The following is a 20,963-nucleotide window of genomic DNA, read 5'->3' on the forward strand; positions in this document are numbered from 1 at the left end:
TCTTCTTACAATTATCTTGTGGAATTTTAAAAGTTGGGCCTCAATAGCATTTAAGCTGACATCAAACCGCGATTATAATTAACCACTTTAATTATTAAAAAAAAATGTTGTACCATGTCATTGATACTATAGCAACATACTTCACTACAGTTTACTGAAAAATTATGTACTCCTACCTAGACAACGGGTAATATGGAACACTTCAATTATGACTGGAAGTAAAGATAAATAAATTAAAGAAAAAATAATCTGCACAGGAGAATAACTTATTTTAAATTGAATATAGAGAGTTGCCTCCCTTACAGTTCATAGCCTTTTGTGCTAGAATCATGATGCAGTATCTGTTCTGATACCACACTTCATGTATTTTGTTCTCAGTTAAAAATCAAAAAACCCTTCTAGACCAAGGCAATCTAGAGTGGTCTGTTTTTTTTTTTGGGGGGGGGGTCTCACATTAAAACCGATCTTGTGTCTAACTATCCTTGTGAGAAGGCATGTAAATAGGAAGTTCACTGCATCTTGGGGAAACAATTGATAACAAATTTTGTGTCATTTGTCAACAGCAATTTGTGAAGTTTTGCACCAATAAATGCTTTACAATTTTGATTAGACCTATTGCGGTTAATAATAGTTGTTCATTGTGTGTAGAAAACATTGCTTTTCATAATTAGCTAGAAATGACAGTGGCTGGAATCAGTTTCCTCCTCATCCAATTACTAGTACTAAAAGAAGAATCAGAAAAACACTGTCATCCCTTATCTATAAAAGGTAAAAAAGAAACTTTTTTTTTTCAAGTACTTAAATTTTTTTTTTTTAAATTACATACCTTCTTTATTTCTGCCAAATCTTCTTCTGATACTTTGGTCAAGAAGTTGTTGGGTACGACTTGGATTAGCACCAGCCATGATACGAGCTGTAGCCTCATACAAGAAAACCTGATGAATAGAAAATAAAAGCACTTAAATATTTGAATAAAAAATAACACTAATTCACCATCATAATAGCTGTTAAATTCTTTTTTTTTTTTAACTTGGTTCTGTTTGAATAGCTACTTTTCTTTCTTTCATTTTTAACTTGGTGCACAGTAATAATCAATTTGAAGTCTGTCTTCTGGAGGTTGAAGATTCAATTCTGTGTGAACAATACTAAAAATAATTAGAAATTATATTAAGCATTTTACCCTGTCACTGTTGACAGAACAAGAGCAGGTTATACCTGTGGATTAAATAAAGGATTTCATTTGAAATTTTATAGAGATTCACCTTGAGTTTTACAAGATAATGAGTGGAGGTTAACATCAGCCAAAACATTGTTAGAATAACATCCAAAATATGAGAACAGTAACCGAAATAATACAGATTATCAATCTTTATTTAAAAAATTCTGAAATGTAAAAATGCTACTGTTAAAAATAATTTAAAAGGGATCTTGAAAAGGTTATGGAAACCATCCCTAATAAACTCTATATCTAGAAGGTTGAATCTCAAATCTAATTGTGCAGAGATAGATAGTACTGGCTGTGTGTGTATCTCCTTAAACATTGTTGGGATTCAACAAATTTGAACATACATACATAATTTGGAATGTTAAAATCTTCGAAAAGACAAAATTCTTAAGGTTTTAATTTTAGTCATGCAACTAATTTTCTTTAGGCTTTTACAAAACGACAAATAAATTGTATAAAAAACATACTTTTCATTAATCATTTCTTTAAAGTAAATGATATTTTAAAAGAAAAAAATATATCGTTTTTAGCTTTCCTAAATTTCTAATATGTCAATTTGAATTTTATTTTGACTATATGATGATCCTAATATTTTAATAATCAAATTTTCTCTTTGACACTCACCTTCTTCAAAGCTAATTTCACATTAGCAGCAATGTGACGAAGACATGCCAAATCCTGCTGGAAAGCAATGAGTTCAGTTGGTGATGGCTTGGTATAGTTTGAGTCTTGGCTTTGACGTAGTTGCCACACTTCCCTTCTAGTTCTTAGCAAGAGGTCACACGTTGGCAGCTGGATGCCCTGCCATAACAATCGTAAACATAATTTAGCCGATTCCAAAGCATTCAGAAAGCAAATTACTTATAAAAATAAATTTTTAAAAACTATGGTAAACAAACGAAGCAGGAGATGGCCAAAATCAAACAGCAGAAAATGGATTGTAAGCTGGACTATTTGAGCCAAGTTTACGCAAATATTTGTGAGCATTTTTCACACAATTTGGAAATTTGAGAGCTGATCAATAACTTGATCAGTCCCCAAAAGTCACATTAAATGCTGTATCAAAATCAGCAACAACAAAACAATGTTTAAGAGCAGCTCTTCATGTTTAAGGAGTCATAAAATTAAACATGGCTGGCAAACTCATTTCTAAAAATCTTGAGTACAACATTTAAACACACTAATAAAAGTTGGTTCATCTTAGCAAATTGTTTCGTAAAATGTACTTTCAATTATCATTCTTAAGAATGGCATCAGAATATAAGAAACAACTAATAAATGATCGCTTGATTGACTTAGTTTATTGATATGCTAATCTGTTTATGATCGTTTTATATCTAAAAAGGGTTATATTAAGTCTATATTCTACAATATATGTGTTCCACTCACATGCATACAATTATAAATGAGAGTTTGGGGTGTTTTGTGTAGTTGACATGTATTTGTAACAGGTTGCATCAATTTGATAAAAGATGCAAAGTTTCTGAATTATTTCACGATAAGCACTTTTGTCTTATCAAATGCAGTTTCTTTTGTCAAATGGTTATTGTCAAGATTGGCTGCTTTTTTTATTTTTTATTTCTTGTTTTTGCTCTGCAGACAGAATGTGGGTGATAAGCAAGATAAGTTCCTTTCTGATTATTTATCTTCTCCTTAAACAATGTGAAAATGCCTCCTCCTTTCCACAGTTAAGAATGGCTTTCTTGTCCACTTGAGAAAGTCTAATTCTTCATCCAAATGTACAGCAGAAACCGGAAGTTAAAAAGAGCAGACAATCTTAACTATAACCAGCCAAACTGTTCGGAGTATAACAGTGTCAATTTATTCAAAAATTAGTGCAAAATTCTCATTGATGCAACGCTTGAAGTCATAAGTGACACTGAATTTTGTAGATTTTAACTACAACTCACCAGTAGTAGAACTAGTCACCTGCACAGATAGTCGAAGAGTGTATCGGATTTTGTACAAGTATTTATTTGAATGATTATAGTGTCAAATTTTCACAATACAATAAAACTACTGTCACAAAAAGGATAATCAGTAATATATATATATATATATATATATATATATAGTTATTTTGGAGAACAGGAAAATCAAAACATTGACTGTCTGACCTCGGTTATGCCGAACTGAAAGCATGACTTTCTCTCCACAACTATACTATTGATCAGACTGCTTATTTTCTGGATTTCTTCCTCTTTAAAATGTAACAGTCAAATAAGTAGAGAATGAAAGGTATCACCATTTTGGGATGGTAGAAATCCTTCAAAGATGATGCTTAATGAACACATTGGGGAAGTGGGGAAAGGTAACAATCCTCTGCAAATAAAACATTTTTGTAAAAATCTCAGAAATTTTAGATTGTAGCTCATATTGACACTAAAAATCTGTAATAAAAAATACAAAATATAAAATAAACATTTTATTGTACCTCCCATAAATATTTTAAAACTTATTTCTAGTAATCCATTGAAATGTATGTTAACAGAAGAAAATTGTTGCTGTTTTAATGTTAAACTTTCATTTTTTTTTAATACATGAGGATTTGCTAAGATTTTTATAATCCAGAAAAGACTCTTTTTTGACAGTTTAGATACTTAATTTTCTTTCAAATTTCAGAGCTTCAAAAATTCTTTTTTTTTTCAACTATTAACCAAAGATTAAAATGGTTGAATTGTTTATCAATAAATCGAAATCCAATTAAATAGTAAAAAAATAAAATAAAAACTACTTCAAAAAGAAAATATGTATTTATCTTGTGATGACCACAAAACTATAAGTTTAACAATAACTTGAGAATTGACTGTCAGCTTCTGCTAGATATACAAACAGTAAGGCATAGTCACTGTAGATATTTAAGCATTTGTGTATGGCACAGTTAACATGAAAAGGCAACAATAAATAGTAAAAATTGGGAGAAAAAAGAAAAATGTAAGAAAAAAGTTTAAAGTAAAAATTAAAAAATGGTCCTGTAAAAATTCATAACTATTTTTATTTTTGTTTTTTATGTTAAATGATAACAAAAAAGAAAAGAAAAAAATTAGAATTTCAGAAATCCACATTTATGTGTAATTTGGTAACCTATCTTCCCCAGGCATGTTTTCTTCATTTTGTGTTTATTAAAAAATTCACTTTAAAACCATAGTCTGTGTCTAATTTGTGTCTAATTTCTTTAAAAAAAAAAAATAAATAAAAAAAAAAAAAAATAATAATCACTGAAACTGAAATGATAATCTTCTCTTCCCCATTTGTATATATTATTCAATTTTACATTATTAATCAGTTTTCAAACTAAGAAAAAAATTAAAACTTACAAGCAGAAACTACCTCATCATATTCAATTTATAAACTTACACGAACTACATCATCATGTTTAATTTAACATCCATTTTACATGGTGACAGATTGGATGACTTTAATTCATCAGGTCTATCTCTCAAGTCAATTTTCATTACTTTCTATGTTTTACTTGGCCTTCCTCTGTAAACTGATACAGCCACCTCAATCGTTCTAAATCTACTAATTTAAGAACTCTCATCCATTCTTTTAACATGGTCATACCATCAAAGTCTGTTGTTCTGCACATATTTCCCTATACTGTGCAGATTTATTTTGAGCTCATCAGAACTAAGCCCTTCTTTAAGACTCACATTACACATTTGTTTCATTGTCATATTACGCCCCTCCATGCAATGCATGTCCTCAACTCCCATTATTCACAATGCATACACATGCCTGATAAACTCTTCCTTCAGTTGACCACAGTAGTACTTTGCTGGTGAGTAATGGGAAAAGTTCTTTGAACTTATTTCATCCACTCCTAACTCTTACAAACAGCACCTACTCCACCCTGTACTCAAATGGTATCACCAACATAAAACTTTGACAAATTCAACAGCTTTGCCATGTAAATATATTTTGTCCACATCTCAGTTCTCATCCATCTTCATTGACTTAAACTTCATGCACAATTGGTTATCCTCTCTCAGCCAACCAGTAATTCCACTGCATTTCTTGTGCTTACAAGTACCATAAAAGATTGAATTGCATCAAACTTCCTTTTGATAAATTGCACAGGAGATTTTTTCTCTTTTGGGGAGTATTCTAACACTACATCCACTGATCATCACTTGGTAACATTCACTCTCAGACCATTACTTTTCATAGCATTCATACAAGTCTAACTTTAGTCTTGCATTGTATTAAAAACAAATACTATTAGTATACAGCATCTTTTTTAGATAACCCATATGAAACTCTCTGGACAATTCTTCAGAGACACAAATGAAAAGCAACAGACTCAGTACAGAATCCTGCCATACTCCTGCTTTAACATTAAAGCTATCATTAAATGTGCTGTTAATTCTAATACAATTGAGCATTTTTGTACATTATTGAACAACTTTCATCAACCACTCGTTTATCCCTAGTTTATGCAAAGCCCACCAGATAAACTCTCTTGGCACTCTTTCAAAAGCTTTTTCCAGCTCCACAAATGCAAAACACAGGTTCTTCTTTTTTTCTTATTAAAGTTTTCTAATAATTTTTTAAAACCCTTCAACTAATTTTGAAAGTATAAATGACTATTACAATTTTAGTGACATGTGCATTTTTAGAGACTGACAATATTGTTAAAATCAATGCAATTTATAAGAAATATTAGAAAACTTGTCTCACGATAAATATAGCACCAATTGTACTTTGTCTAAATTTAAACTCTAATTGTAATTCATCCATGCTTATCTGACTTATTTGCAGCTCAATTATTCTCTTAATCATTTTCTGCAATATATCCCAAAACATTTACCAACATGTTTTGTTGTTTATCTGTAATGTAAGAATTAGTAATAAGAAAATGAACATAGTAATCAGCATCATTTTATTTTTTTTTAAAGGAAATTTTATTCATACTATTCATAATGTAGAAGTCTCTTAAGAAATCATGAAAATTTTTGATGATTAAAGATCTTTACAGTTGAAGAGAAATGTCTGCTTATTAAATTTGTCAGCAGCTGGTGCTTTTGAAGTTGGTTTTTGGAACCTACCATTCTGTTTCACTAATTTTTGTCTTAAAATAAATGCAAAGTACTATAAAACTAAATCAAAATAAAAAATTTTTTTATCTGTAATGTAAAAGTAGTTTTATTTATTTATTTATTTTTTTACAAATGTTTATAGTTTAAGAAAACTTTCATAAAAAATCTATCTATATAAAGTCAAACAGAAATGTGTTTATGTTCGTAAGCAGCTGACATTTTAGTACATAAACATCATATGCCTCCAGTGTAACAATATTCCTAGCCAGAATAAGCATCTTTTGAAATAAATTGTAGCAAAGTGTGCCATTATATTGCCAATAACATGGTAAAACAACAACAAATGAAAGTTGTCAAGTCATAATCAAAATTGAATTTGTCAAAATGCTATTTAAGTACAACTTATAAAATCTGTCCAACTTGATTATATATATAACACAAAAGATGATGAATGAAAAACAGAATACTAGAGATGTTGTCCATCTGCGAATCTGCTGAGAAAGATGATAGTAACTGTCCCTGATTACACTGCGTATGCATTGCATAATCTAAAGCCAATGCAATGCAACTAACAATGCAAAACAGACACAGTCAAAAGAGAATGTTATAAATTCATCAATATCAGGCACTGCATCGGATGCGACAAAGAACCAAAAGAGAAGGAGCAAAAAAAATCATGGCGTATTTGAAAAAATTACAGCTGACTTGCAACAAGATATGTAAACATATTTCCATTCATAAAGAAAACAGTAAAGATAGAATTCATCCATTTCTAATTAAACGTACACATACATCAATAAGTATGTGAGAACCGTAAAGAAAATCTTTTCCTTTTCAACATAATCTTTCCTTGTCAATGTACTTGATCAATGATAAATATCACATGATTGAAACATTCAGATAAAAATTCAGCTGCCATGTTATGACTTTTGGTTTATTATTTTATATAAATTTACATTTATATATAAAAAAAAATCATTGCAGGCAAATTAGAGAACTTATGTTATGCCAATTTAAGCAGTTTCTTTTTTTAAACCTTCAACTAATTTTGAAAATATAAATGACTACTACAATTTTAGTGACATGTGCATTTTTAGAGAATGACAATATTGTTAGGATCAATGTTATTTATAAAAAAATTAGAAAGCCAGCTGAAAAAAAAAATGAAATAAAAATATAATAGATATAAAAAATATCTATTAAAAAGTGCTCAATACACAAAAATCTATAGAGCTAATAAAAATTAATAAGCAGAATTCTCACACCCAATTTCACTAAACATGAATTGTCAAGCAAAGTTTCAACTGATGATCCTAGTTTGATTAAACTCAAATAGTAAATTTCTGTTTATACAGATATTAATAAATATGGTTGTATTATTGGCTATTTATATAAAGAGCTGTCATAGAGCTTATGTAGTTTTAAGTTTGTGGCATAGGGTAAATAGTGCAAGGTGGTCCGTAGTTTCTCATCTCATGTTCTTTAGAACATGTAATCTTCAATATAATTTGGTAAGCTATTTCTTATAAATTGAAAATTATTTGAATTTATCCCAGATTTGTTACTAAATATAGCACATTTTCTTTGCTGGATAAGCAACTTCTCACACAGAAAGTCAGAGATAATATCACTGTTATGCTGATATCTAGTTCCACAGCCGCCAGTGTCATCAGGAACTTAAAATTTTTTTTTTTTTTGCCAAATAGCTATTTCATAATTTCCTCCATATATACTAGATTTTAAATCTAAATACAAATACATAAATGCTAACTTAGTCTGCAGTCACATATTTTCTTCCTTTCTTTTTGATTTCCTTTTTTAACTTTAGCATTTCTTTTTTTATTATTTACTTTTTGAATTTGAGCCGATTCTTTTTAAATTTCTAAATATAGAGGGTTGGGGGAGGGGTATAGAAAAAAGATGAGAGCATATATTTCGCAAATTTAAAAATATACTTGTTGATGTGTGTGTGAGGATATCTATAGATTTTAGTTTTACTGGTAGTTTAAAAATCAATAAATATTTATTATTTTATCATTAACACGAGCCATGAAAAATTAAGTTTTAAATGAAAACAAATAAAAGTAATAAAAAGAACCGTTTTTTGACATTGGAAAATAGGCACAAATTTTTCTGATTCTGATACTGATTCAATACCCCAAAATCGGATTTTTCATTTACTTGAATTTATCCCAGATTTGTTACTAAACAGCACATTTTCATATCATCCTAAAACTAGTACCAATGTCAACCTAACCTGAGTGGCTTCCGGGCCTTGATAAGTGGTGACCACCGTGTAAAAAAAAAAAAAAAAAAAAATCCCACTTTAAAACTTTACTTAAAACGAATATTTTGAACATAAAAAAAAAGATAGAAAAATTCAAAATAACTGAAATGTGAAAGGCACAACAATTTGAAAATGAATCAAAACTACTTACTCTAAGTATTTCTGTTCTGTCGTAAGTACGAGAAAACTTTAGGCTTTCACGAAGAAGACGACCTGCACGATCACATTGCCGTAATAAAGATGAAAGAGAACTTCCTGGTGTATGTGACAGGAAATTACGACGGGCTTTGTAGGCAAAGAAAGTGGCTTTTGGTAGTGGATCACTGAAACAAGAATAAATTTTACACTTGCAAGATGAAAATAAAATTGGTTAAAAAAAAAAAAAAAAAAAAAAAAAAAAAAAATTTGCAAAGAAAGAGAATTCGTGTCAATGTATTTACCTGGAATCAATAAGTTTTTTTGGAAAGACATCCAAGAGATAATAATGTCTCTCAGCATTTTCATAATCTCCCATCATCCAGTAAATAGCCACGTTGACAAGAGAAGACCACCAACGAGCAACTTCATCAACTTCTGAAAGAAATTTAATAACAGATGCAATTAAACTATCACAAAATCTAATATGTCGTTTTCTTTTTCAAAACTGTTAAATATACTTTACTTGCTGATATAGTTGACTATATTTAAAACAATTGCAGAGATACAAAGAACTCCATTTTCATTCCCAGTATAGAAGAAGCTGGATATGTTTCCCCTAGACAATTGTCAGAGAATTTAAAGTTGATCTAATTATTTTTCATTCATAAATTTAAAAACTTAAATACTAAGACCATAATTAAATAAAATATACTAATATTTCGATCCCATAAAATTGAAAATATTGAAAAAAAAAATGTCTTGCAAAGAATGGCATAAAAAATCTGTGGAAAATGTTTTAAGTGCTCTTTAATTTTTAATCAGTCTAAATAAACATGTTTTTTTAGCGATTGTAATGATTTTGATTGAAAACTATTTCATTGGCAGCAAAACATTTACCGTATTAAAGTGATTCATCAGAAAATTCATGTTTTTCTTTGGTTTAGAAGCATGATAATATTTGACCTTTGCATTAAACCAGAAATACTTAGTCTTCAAAATTCACCATTTGTGAATTTCATAAGGTCATGAAATAATCATTGTGGCGATCATTTATGTATTAATATAAGGCACAAATAAACTTAGTGATTTCATCGTCTTTAAAATGTCAATTACAAAAGAAGTTCTGAATAGAATCAGAGGTTAAAAGCAAAAGTATTATGAATCATTTGTGCACCTTGATTAATAGAAAACGTGAATTATTAAACACAGCTCTGTTGTATGAAAGAAATACAAAACAAACAACGGACGGAAAATAAATTATTAAAATTCTGAGATAGCACTCATCTTCTAAATGCTCACAGAGGTATCCAAAAATATTAATGTGGTTGAATCAACAAAGAAGAGGAGGGAGAAAGATAAAGAACTTGTTCGATTATTTATAAATTAAGCTAATTAGAACAAATCAAGCAATTCTTTTTAAACGATATGACTGAATCATAGAGCTAATGTATACTTTAGCATGTATTTTGTATTATTAAAATTTATGGGAAAAAAGCTTTACAGAAACAAGCTTTGACCAATTCATATTTAGTATAACAGATTTAGGTTATTGTCAAGAATTTCCCCAATATTAAAAAACAAAAATAAAGAAAAATCTGTATGCTATATTTACCTGTGATGAAATGAAAATATTCCAAAAATAAAGTAAATTGATCCAGTAGTTTTATTTTTATAAAGAAAAATGTTTATGAATAACCAAGAGATGACTGTCTTGCTTGCTATTTCGAAAAAAAAAAAAAACACCACAAAGGGAAATAATGTTGTAATGCCTATAAATTCCCATTAATCGTTTAAAAATATATTTTGCTTATATAAAATAAAATTACTTAATTTGTGATTTTTGGAATATGATATTTTCGTTTCATCATGGGTTCATACAGCATACAGATTTTTTATAGAGAAAATTTTTGGACAAGAACCCAGATTTGTTTTACAATTGTAGTAACATAAATATGATACTGACCCAATTAGTCATGGGTGGTCTAGTTATCTTTAACATCATCTATATATATAAAAGCGAAAATGTATGTATGTATGTTTTTATATCACATCTAAATGATAATATATATGAGTTACGAATGGGGGTCGCCTGTCTATTTAATTTGCCCGACTTTCATGCGTTATTTTTTCCAGATTTTTGGAGCGTCCCGTCTATCTTTCACTTTTCAGTATAAAACAAGCAAAAACTGGCTTGCAGCCACGTCATGTTTCAAGGTCAAACATCACGCGACTTAAGGTTCTCGTACCTGTTAATTTCATTTTATAAACGTTAAATTAAGGGATTTTTCATTCCTCTTCTCCCGTGGCCGAAATGGCTAGGTCCCAGGGTTTTTTTCCATTTCGTTTCTATCTCCACGTCAAAGGTTCGGGGTTCAAGCCTACTTTTCTACTAAAACTTTTTTTTTTCCTTTTACACCCCCAAATACCTGGCCAACACACACACCTACAAACATCCGGGCCACACCGGGTTATCCCCCCCCCCCGCTAGTGAACAATAAAATTCAAAAACTTTTTTTTTAAATACAGCAGAAAAAAAAAAAAAGAAAAAAAAAGGCAGCAAAGTGAACAAACAAGATTGTTTACCTTGAACTGATTGTTTGACAGGTTCTTGAGTCAAACTTGTTGGATCTTTTGATTGCAAACAAGAACAATCTGTCAACAATTGGGTGTACTGAGTCACCTCACTGATGTGGCTGCTCCTAAGAAAAGAATAAGTACACTTAGCAATAGTTTTACTTTTACAGAAATAACCCAAGAAGGTACTATTTTGAGTACAACTGTTTATTAATTACAGAAACAAAAATATTTCTTAATATTTAACATAAATAATATAGTAACTTCAAAAATTGAATGGAATTTATTTTCAAAGCTGAGCTAGTAAAAAAGAAAATTATTTTCTGATTTGGAACATTAAATTTTGAAATAATTATTTACAAATTCTGAAACAAAAATGTGAAATGTATACAAAACATTTTAGATTAAAGTAAAAAGAAAAAAAAAAAAAAAAAATGAAAATAAGATTCCAGTAAATGTTAAGATTAGAGTTCGGAACGGACTGTTCTAAAAGGCAATTATTTTTTTTTAATGACATACTGAACATTATGGAGTTGAAATCTATTTAATATTGTGTATTAATAAAAAAAATTTAAAAAACATGTACATCACATGTTATGTTGCCATTTTCATAAAATGGTGATAATATAAGCATATTTACTTTAAAAAATGTTTTTCTTCAAATTTCAGGTGTAAAAAACACTAACCTTTAGATATAAAAGTAAAATACACAATTTAACTACTTTGATATTATGCAAATATATTCTGATACAATTATACTCCAATTATATTGTGTGTGTGTATTTTAAATTTATTTTTCAGGACTGGTTTCTTCTGTGGAAAACAACCATTTATAGGTCATTTGACAAGGACTTCTGATTTTAACTGACCATTTGTCCAAAATACTAGCATGTCCGGTATCGTGGCCATGTAAATTTGTTTCTATTAATAAAAATATATACGGCACAATCGCGTTGACACACCGGTTCTCATCAGATCACCAAAGTTAAGCAACGTTAAGCCTGGTTAGTATCAGGTGGGTGACCATTTGGGAATTCTAGGTGCTGTATGTGCTCTCTGCTTATCTCGGCATTTGTTTCCAGTCGTCTTATGCATACACTTCACTTGCCACTGGTATTTAACGATGTCAACTCAGGAGAGGTGTGGTTGGAGATTGCGCACCTCATGCCACAAAAATTTCATGCACAAGCAACCCTTCGTAGGTATCCAGTCTGTCCAAGACTGAAGAAGTCTGTTTTGTTTTAATAAAAATATATCTTTCTCTTCTTTTATTGAGCATTCTTAATAATCTTGTTAAATTCATTAATTATCACTCTTGAATACCTTTAACCTGGTGTGTGTGTGTGTGTGTGTGTGTGTGTGTGTGTGTGTGTGTGTGTGTGTGTGTGTGTGTGTGTGTGTGCGCGCGCGCACACCAGGTGGCATGTTTAATGGGTTGCATGTTTTCAATGCATGCAACTAATAGGCTAGCTATGGGAGAGATATTTTAACCAAGGGACAAGAAACCAGCCAAGAAATGGGAAATGTGTCTGGTTTAGGTTTGATCATCCAGAATTTGATTTTTCCATTTGTAAAGATTAGTGTCTCTCTGATCTGCTGAAAGAAAGTAATGTCCAATCAGATAAAAGACCCCTAGGCAGATGTTTTGTCATGTCTATAGATAAGGCTGGTCATTATTTTAAGGTGGACTGCTGAGTTATCTACAACAAAAGACCCCAATATCTATATATTCCAACCATGGACCAAGAAATATCAGTTGGCTTTCTGGACATCTCCCGATTAATTAAAGTTTGTATGCCTCTCTCCAAGCAAGATGGGGATAAACGATTGTCTCGATTTGAAAGTGTTGATGGATATTATTTTAACAAAATAAAACATTTGTTTTATGTTAGAGTCATACTTTTGTTTGAAGAGAAAATGCTTATATTGCAACAGTGACTGAGACCTTACAGTTGATATTACGACTGGTATTGTTAGAATTGAGAAACAACTTCAGACTAGTATAACAGGTAAACGATCATGGTCTGTGCAGTGAATGCTCACAGAGTGATAGAATCGTTATTTAGATATCTGACTTAATAAAAATTAATATCTTTTACACGATATACAGTATTATATATTCTTACCTCTCAGCTTTTGTAGGATTTGAAATAGCATTTAAAGATTTTTCCAAAAGATATTCACGAAATTCCCTGGTTAGAGCAGCAAGAGGATCAACTGGAAAAAAAGAAACAAAAAAAGGGATAAAAATATATACATAAAGAAAATCCATTTTAAGCAATAATTTTATTTTTTATTAAACCCATTTTTAAGTTTGACTACTTATTCCATCATCCAATGCATTCAAATGTATATAATAAATTTGTCAGAAGATATTGTCCATTTACAGCACTTCATATTCAAACATAGATTTAACTCAATGTAACGACAAAACGATATTGTAATTTAAAGAATATATAGTGTACATTTTTACAGTTGTCAATTGTTTAGTATCAAAGAAAACGTATTTAATAGAATAAAGTATAAAAATAAATAGAAGGAAATATAGATTCACAATAATTTAATAAATAAAATTTGAATATTAAGCACTACTTAGCCAATATACTACTTCTGTGTTAATTTTTTTTTTGCTTTACTCCTTACAAGTGTGTGCTCAAGAACTGTGCTAGAGCACACATAGGTTTTAATTTACAGAACAGAGACAGTCAGCAAATCATGATCTGAAGAATACAGGGTGATAAACTGTCAGTCATGTTGTTGACTGTCTACAAATTGAGATTTATCTATATAAAATCTCAGGATAATGAAATAATTGCCAACTAAAAATATAATTATAATAAACAAAATGAAAAAAAAAAAAAAAAAAAAAAAAAATTAGCGAGGAGAAGTTGCAGAAAAAGAAAAGATATTTTGTGATTTACCTGGGCTTCCAATTGTGGAGAATATACTGTCATCAAAATTTATGCTCCATTTCCCATCAACAAAGAAACGGTGACCTTCTTTATGACATAACCACTGGATTACTGTTGGTACTTTTCCACCACTTTTAGAGCACGCATGACGTACTTTGATTAAGAAATAACGCTAAAAACAATTTTAAATATTTTATTTACATTTTAAAACGTAAAAAAAAAAAAAAAAAAAAAAAAAAAAAAAAAAAAAAAATAGAAAAATTAAAATGTAAATATTTTCACATTAAAATAAAGACAACCATGACCAAATTGTCATATATATATATATATGTGTATGTAAAAAGAAATGACAATTTGGTGATGGTAGTCTTAATTTTAACAGTATTTTTGAGTGGAAATCACTCACCATGAAAAAAAATAACTATTTCTTTTTAATTTGGAGTTTTATTTTGCAATAGTCATAAACTTTTAGAATCCAGGTCCATTTTAAAAAGTTTATTTTAATTTTATATAACCCAACCATTTATTATGTTTTGCTGCAGCAGAACAAAACAACAGTTATATTATTTTGAGGCATAAGTGATTTGTGAACCGAATTTTCGCAACTTCTAATTTTGAAAAATTACATATTGAATAAAATAAATTTATTAATAAGTTATATCATTTCAGAAATTAAATTGAATAATGTTAACAAAATAAATCTATGATGAAACACTCAAATACCAAAATGTGTAAATGTTTTTTGCACTGTGATAAATTGTCTACTACATTGGTGAACAACATGGCTGAAACCTTGAACCTTTATCAGGCAGTAAAAATTATAGACAGAAAATGGTGGATAGTAAGACGACTCAAAGAAGCAGTGCATATGCTGGCTGACAACCAACTTCTAAGCAAACCTAGTATAGAATTTAACAAAATATGTGGACCATTAATTATAAATAATAGATAATATATAGTAGTAATAAATAGTAAAAGAAAAAAATGTAGCAGTAAACAGTGATATATAATGATAAGTAGTAAGATTGTACATCTAGAAACAAAATAGGCTCCTAAAATTTAAATTAGAAGTATCCACAAGGCATAGTGGATATAGTACTTGATAAAATTCAGTTGTAAGTTATACTCTTTTGAAGGCTGAAGGTTCAATCCTCAGTGCAAGCAACGTTCAAAATACAATTGCAAATTACTTAGGATTGCTACCCAGTCATGGTTGATAGGACGAGAGCATGTTACCCTATAGTTTAAATAAAGAGTTCTGTTTGAAATTCTGTGCAGATTCTCCGAGTAAGACAAGATACTCTTGAAGAAGGTCGGAGATTACATCAACTGAAATCTGAAAATAACCTTAAAATGACAAAATGTATACGATGCTCATGAATAGGACTTTTTGTTGCTAAAAACCAGTGGGAAAATAAAGTGTGTATATGTGGAGGGGGGGGGGGATTTCATGCTGAATCGATCCAAGAATATACTAAGAAATTTTGTGTTTTACATCTATATAAAACCCTGTTATTGTCTGATCACCAAAGAGGAAATGCACAAACCGAGAAAACAGACAATGTCATTGTCAGAATTTAAAATTTTACCCGTTTCAAAATGGTTTAAAAATTGAATAAACCATCAAAAATAGAATTGTCGTTTCATCATTTTTCATACAGTTTTACAGCATATGCTTTTCATTGTTACAATTTTAAGTAAATTACTTAATTTAAAATTAAATTATTACAAATGTATAGACAGATTAGAAAGTGAAAATATTTGTTTTATTTATGTAAAAATAAATAGCTGACAAATATTTGTACAGTAAGAAAGAGATGGTAGGAAAAACAATTGGATAATTTCCTGTTAGTTTATATATAAAACTGAACAGTCCAGCTGAAAATTTTACAATTATTTTTTTCTATGATCTGAAAATTTAGTGTTTAATCTACGATTATTAAATGCTCTTCTGAAGAATTTTTTTTTCTAGCGACAGATGAATGCCTACAAGGTCACTATTTGAACAGAAAGATATCTGTTCACATTACATTTAAATTTCTGCACATTAATACAGTCATGGAAGCAGGAAAGGGAGAAGGAATTTCAAAGTCTAGCAGTTCAAGGAATAAATTATTAGAGTAGAAAGCTTTTCATCATTTAGGAATCTCTGCAACAAAGAGATGGGATTTTGCTACTTATTGGGTTAGTCAGGATATTTATTGTGAGGGGATAAATTTCATTCACTCTTTCGCTCACACATAACCAGTTTCTCCTTTCCTTTTATTTGTCACATGATAAGCATTAACTCTATTTGCCTGCTTGCTGATTTGGCACCTCCAACCGTTTCTTATTCATAAATTTAAGAGTTGAAAATAAAAAGTGAAGTATGTATGCAATTAAAAAAAACAGTGAAGCAAAACTGAAAGATAAAGACTCCCAGACAATGCCAAGTAGGTACAGCTAATAAGTAAAGATTAAATCTACTCACAGAAAAGACTTTCAGTTTGAAAGGTGCATTCAAGTGAATTGTCATGGCAGCTGTGGCAAATATTTCTGCTTGAACAGATGCTTCCAAGGCATCTCCTGCTGCCTCAGCCAAGTTGACTGCACACAGAGCCAAGTTAATGCCATAGGCTGAAGTACCACTGTTATGACCTGGAAAAAATAAATAAATAAATAAAAAATCCAAATATTACGCAATACATGCACTGGAGAAAAGAGTATTTTTTTTCTACAAAAAGAATGTGCACTAACGAGATCACGTGGGACTTGCTAGCTCAACGTAGCAATTGCTAAATTACTGTTTATCTTGTTTTGTAAATCTTTTTTTCTTACTTTAATATTTGTTCGCATTTTCATCTTATTATCTTGACTATGATACTCTGGTTACAACAGCATCAAAGCACGATCTGAAGTTGCAAAGCATATAAGCAGAGAAGCAAACGGATTAAAACAGTCAAGTGATCATATTTGAAGGTGTTCATAATAGGTTATGTAAACATGGCATAATCATGTTGACACATCGGTTCTCGCTAGATCACCAAAGTTAAGCAATGTTGAGCCTTGTCACTATCAAATGGCTGACCAATTTGAGAATACCAGATGGATAACCAATTTGGAAACACCAGGTGCTGTATGTAAGGGAAGATCGACACCTCCCTGCAAGAGGAGCAAAAACCTAACATTGTTATCTTCCTTAAAGGTGATATACATGCAACTGAGGACAGCTTGTGAATTTCATACTCCCATGGAACTTCTTCCTTCATAGGAAGCCAGTTAAACCTGCATTAAGTGCTGCAGTTTCATTTTTTTTTTTTTATTTCAAGAAAGGGAGAAGAAGTGTAAAACCTAAAACAGCTTCTTTACTGCAATACAAGTTGGATATTCCACCTTAACCTCAAGTTTAGAACAAGTGAAAGATGCAATAAAAAAATGCATCGTTTGGAAATTTATAACCTTCCTACAAGACAATATTTGTTGATATGTAAAAAATCAAGTTTTGACCAAGTTCATCAAATTAATTGTTGAAAACATTAGCATATCATTCATCACAGCGAAAACCTCAATATTTAATTTTTATTCATAGAAAATAGATTTTGCTCAATTTAACTTCACTTAATAGTATTTAATGTTTGTTAGTTTAAACTATAAAAGTTGTACATGTTTTCAGCCTGTGATTAAGGTGTAATATCTGTTATATCCTTGGTCAGAAGAAGAGAAATCCTTCTTGACTGAGACAATTTATTTTTGTTCCATCTAAACTGCCCAAATGCAATAAAAAAGAAAAAAAAAATTATATATTTAACTTTAGGGAAGCAAGAAAATACAGATTACAGTTGGTAAAAACAATGTTGAGATTTCTGCTAATTGGAGCTCAAATAATAAAATTTCCAAACTAATATTTACTTATGAGGGAACTCAACATTTAATTTTCAATTATTTCAGACTATAGATACAGTTTAAGTATCATTAGTTCTTCATTCTTATAATGTAAACATAAATTTGATGATTTGCTTAGCTCAAAGCTGATTACTGTGGATCAATGTATAAAATGTTAATGAATTGAGATTAAGATTAAGGACAAAATATACATTCATAAGGTACCTTTTTAGTGAATGAAACAGTTCAAAGATTTCTATAAAGGGATAATGCATAATTTTTCATAATGTTCAATATCTCAACTGATATTTTTTTTTTTAATATGGAGGTTCATTGCTTAGCAAGGCCCAAGGACTACTTGAGGATAATGGTATTACCACATTGCCCAACATCAGTCATCACAAATGCTCTAAAGTGTGTTTCACATTGACATTGATGGCCCGAAGCCGCATGGTAGGTTGCTTAAAACAAGGAGAGAATTAGCTGACCTAAACTTGTTGAGTGGCACAAGCAAAATGGCAACAGACAACAAAAATTGAAAGTTATCCACAAAACATCTAATCTCAAACTCGAGACAAAAAAAATGGAAAAAATGTTATAATTGGAAGTAAGAAACGTAATCATTTAAATTATTACTTGTCGAAGAGAAGTTGAATAATATATAGATATCAAGGTTGGTTGAGCTGAACATCTATTATGTAAAATATTTTAGAATGTTTATTCACTGAAACTTGACTCAACTGATATTAAATTACTTTGTGGAAAAATTAGTTTTTGAATTATTACTTGTTGAAGAAGAGCAGTTGAATGTATATTATATTTCTGTCTGTTCCACGTTTTCTTGAAAACTACTAGGTTGATCTTGCTGAAATTTTGAATGGACATTTGTTATAAGGTGCAGCAAACTAAGTATTATGGTATCCGCGCAATGCACCATTAATATGGATTAATAGGAATTGGTATTTAATGCAAAAATTAGCACAACTTAACCATATGCAACCATTAAATTGGGCATAAAGCACTCATTCTTTGTTAATCAGTTATAACTTTTGCCCATTTTTAACAAGCTAAAAAGTATAGCTGTCGATGTTGATTGGGTTGAATACTCTATGTAAAGTACTCCTCAACACCTGGCAGCATGTAAAATAGATAAACCAAATGTGATTTTGAGATGTTTATTGAAATTTAGGAAGTATCTAATATCAAATTACTTTGTAAAGAAATTAATGTTTTATCTAAATCTTGTAAATTTTTCTTGCTTTATGTCATTGGTTAGTATGTGATACCCACATAATAAACCAAATATGGAAAATGTGTGATAATCAAATGGCGAGACGACAAAAACTAAAGTAAAAATGTAAATTGTTTCTTTATTAAAAAAAGTGTAAAAGGTTTTGTGAAAATACCTACCAGTCAAATAGAGTTGATGCAGTTTGTGATAGGCTAAGGCTGCATTCACAGCCGATTCCTTCACTTCCGATTCATCAAAGTCTTTTGACCAGAGTCCTCCAGCCCTTTTGCTAAGCCATTTCCCCAAGTAAATACGATGCAAGAATTGACGCAAACAATGCCAAGTCAAACTAGCAAAAAGGTCAAGCTTTGATGCTGGGAGTGGACGCCCAAGAGCTAAAAGACCAAGGTGCAATTGCTGAGCAGCTGCTGCATAATCACCCTATTAGAAAAAATAAATAAATAAAATGAAACTGTGAATGTTTTTACATTTTTGAGATGAAGATTGATAATTTGGATTATTTAGACTATTGTTGTTTTTTATTGTGATTGTTCTCATTTTGAGTGTTATTCACACAATGTTTCAGTCAATGTAACTTCATCTTCTTCAAGTGTATCTTGTCAAACTCTGACATCTTTCTATTAAACTTGGGAATCTGCATGGAATTCCAAACGGAACACTTTATTTAATCCACAGGGGTAACATACTTTCATTCCATCAGCCATGATTAAGTAGAAGTCTTAAATAATTTGCAATTGTATTCTTAATATCACCTGAACTGAGGATTAAAAATTCCACCCCTCAGAAGAAGGTCACAACTGAATTTTACCTAGATCTTCATCCATTATGTTATGAGTTCTTGCGGAAGAACAGTAGTCCAAATAATTCAATGAAACCATGAACATTCTACAGATTCTATTCTCATCAAAAGTAACTCGTACCAAAATAATTAAACATGATTAAATACAAAGAAAACAAATTGTGGCTAAAAATTGTATTGCATTTGAAGTTGATCTTTAATTTAGGTTCACAATATAACTCAAGAGCAATTTAGTTAGCCTCACGGAAGTTTTTTTTTTTTTTTAAATATAATGAAAAATTATTTTAACTTGATTTTCTTAATACAAGTGATAATATCTATAAGTATTTATTTTCCTAGTTCAGAACAAAGACAATCCGAGAACAATTACCTTCAATGTAAGATAGTGGCTCAACTATTTAGTTGTCTATAAATATTTTTTTAATAAATAAAGCAACTTGAATAATGTCAATCTATACTACAGAATTTTACATAAAGCAGACCTTTAATTAAAAGTATTCAAGATCTTTAGTTATATTAATATATACTAGCAACAGTGTGGCAAGACAGCACTTGAGCCAAATACTTCGGAAACTCCACAAGGCATCAATCAAACATTTGTTGATGGACAAATTCCTGTTTAGACAGTAGAGCATTAATTTCTGAGGATTTGGCGAAATGAGGCTCTTAATGATCTTAATTAAATTTGCTATCATCCGTTTTAATTGCTTTAAAAGTGTCATTACTTCCTAAACAAGATTTAATGACTGAACACTAACAAAAAAAAAAAAGAAAAGAAAAAGGGAAACAGGAGAGGAAACAAGAAAGGAAAGTTTTAAAAAAAAAGGACAACATAAAAGAAAGAACAAAGAAAGAAGAAAAGAGAAAAATATAGAA

General features: G+C 30.1%; 1 protein-coding gene and 1 pseudogene across 4 annotated transcripts in view; one reads left to right on the top strand and one right to left on the bottom strand.

Annotated features, from left to right (window-relative positions):
* LOC145261356 (sterol regulatory element-binding protein 1-like) overlaps positions 1-20,963 on the bottom strand; it is a 103,328-nt gene that overhangs the window by 2,441 nt on the left and 79,924 nt on the right. For 2 of the 4 annotated variants that reach the window (XM_080119784.1, XM_080119779.1), the window contains 9 exons: positions 19,447-19,708; positions 16,646-16,812; positions 14,185-14,347; positions 13,390-13,480; positions 11,273-11,388; positions 8,992-9,121; positions 8,703-8,874; positions 1,850-2,026; positions 827-935 (listed from right to left, as the gene is read on the bottom strand). In XM_080119784.1, coding sequence (XP_079975910.1) covers positions 827-935; positions 1,850-2,026; positions 8,703-8,874; positions 8,992-9,121; positions 11,273-11,388; positions 13,390-13,480; positions 14,185-14,347; positions 16,646-16,812; positions 19,447-19,708 — 1,387 coding nt within the window. Of the gene's footprint in view, positions 1-826; positions 936-1,849; positions 2,027-8,702; positions 8,875-8,991; positions 9,125-11,272; positions 11,389-13,389; positions 13,481-14,184; positions 14,348-16,645; positions 16,813-19,446; positions 19,709-20,963 lie in introns of all 4 variants that reach the window. The other 2 variants (XM_080119782.1, XM_080119778.1) reach the window with 1 other exon arrangement.
* Positions 12,199-12,315, top strand: LOC145283967 (5S ribosomal RNA; annotated as a pseudogene).

The sequence above is a fragment of the Euprymna scolopes genome, chromosome 1 (assembly GCF_053919585.1).
Source record: "Euprymna scolopes isolate OS-2025 chromosome 1, ASM5391958v1, whole genome shotgun sequence".
NCBI classification, from domain to species: Eukaryota; Metazoa; Mollusca; class Cephalopoda; order Sepiida; family Sepiolidae; genus Euprymna; species Euprymna scolopes.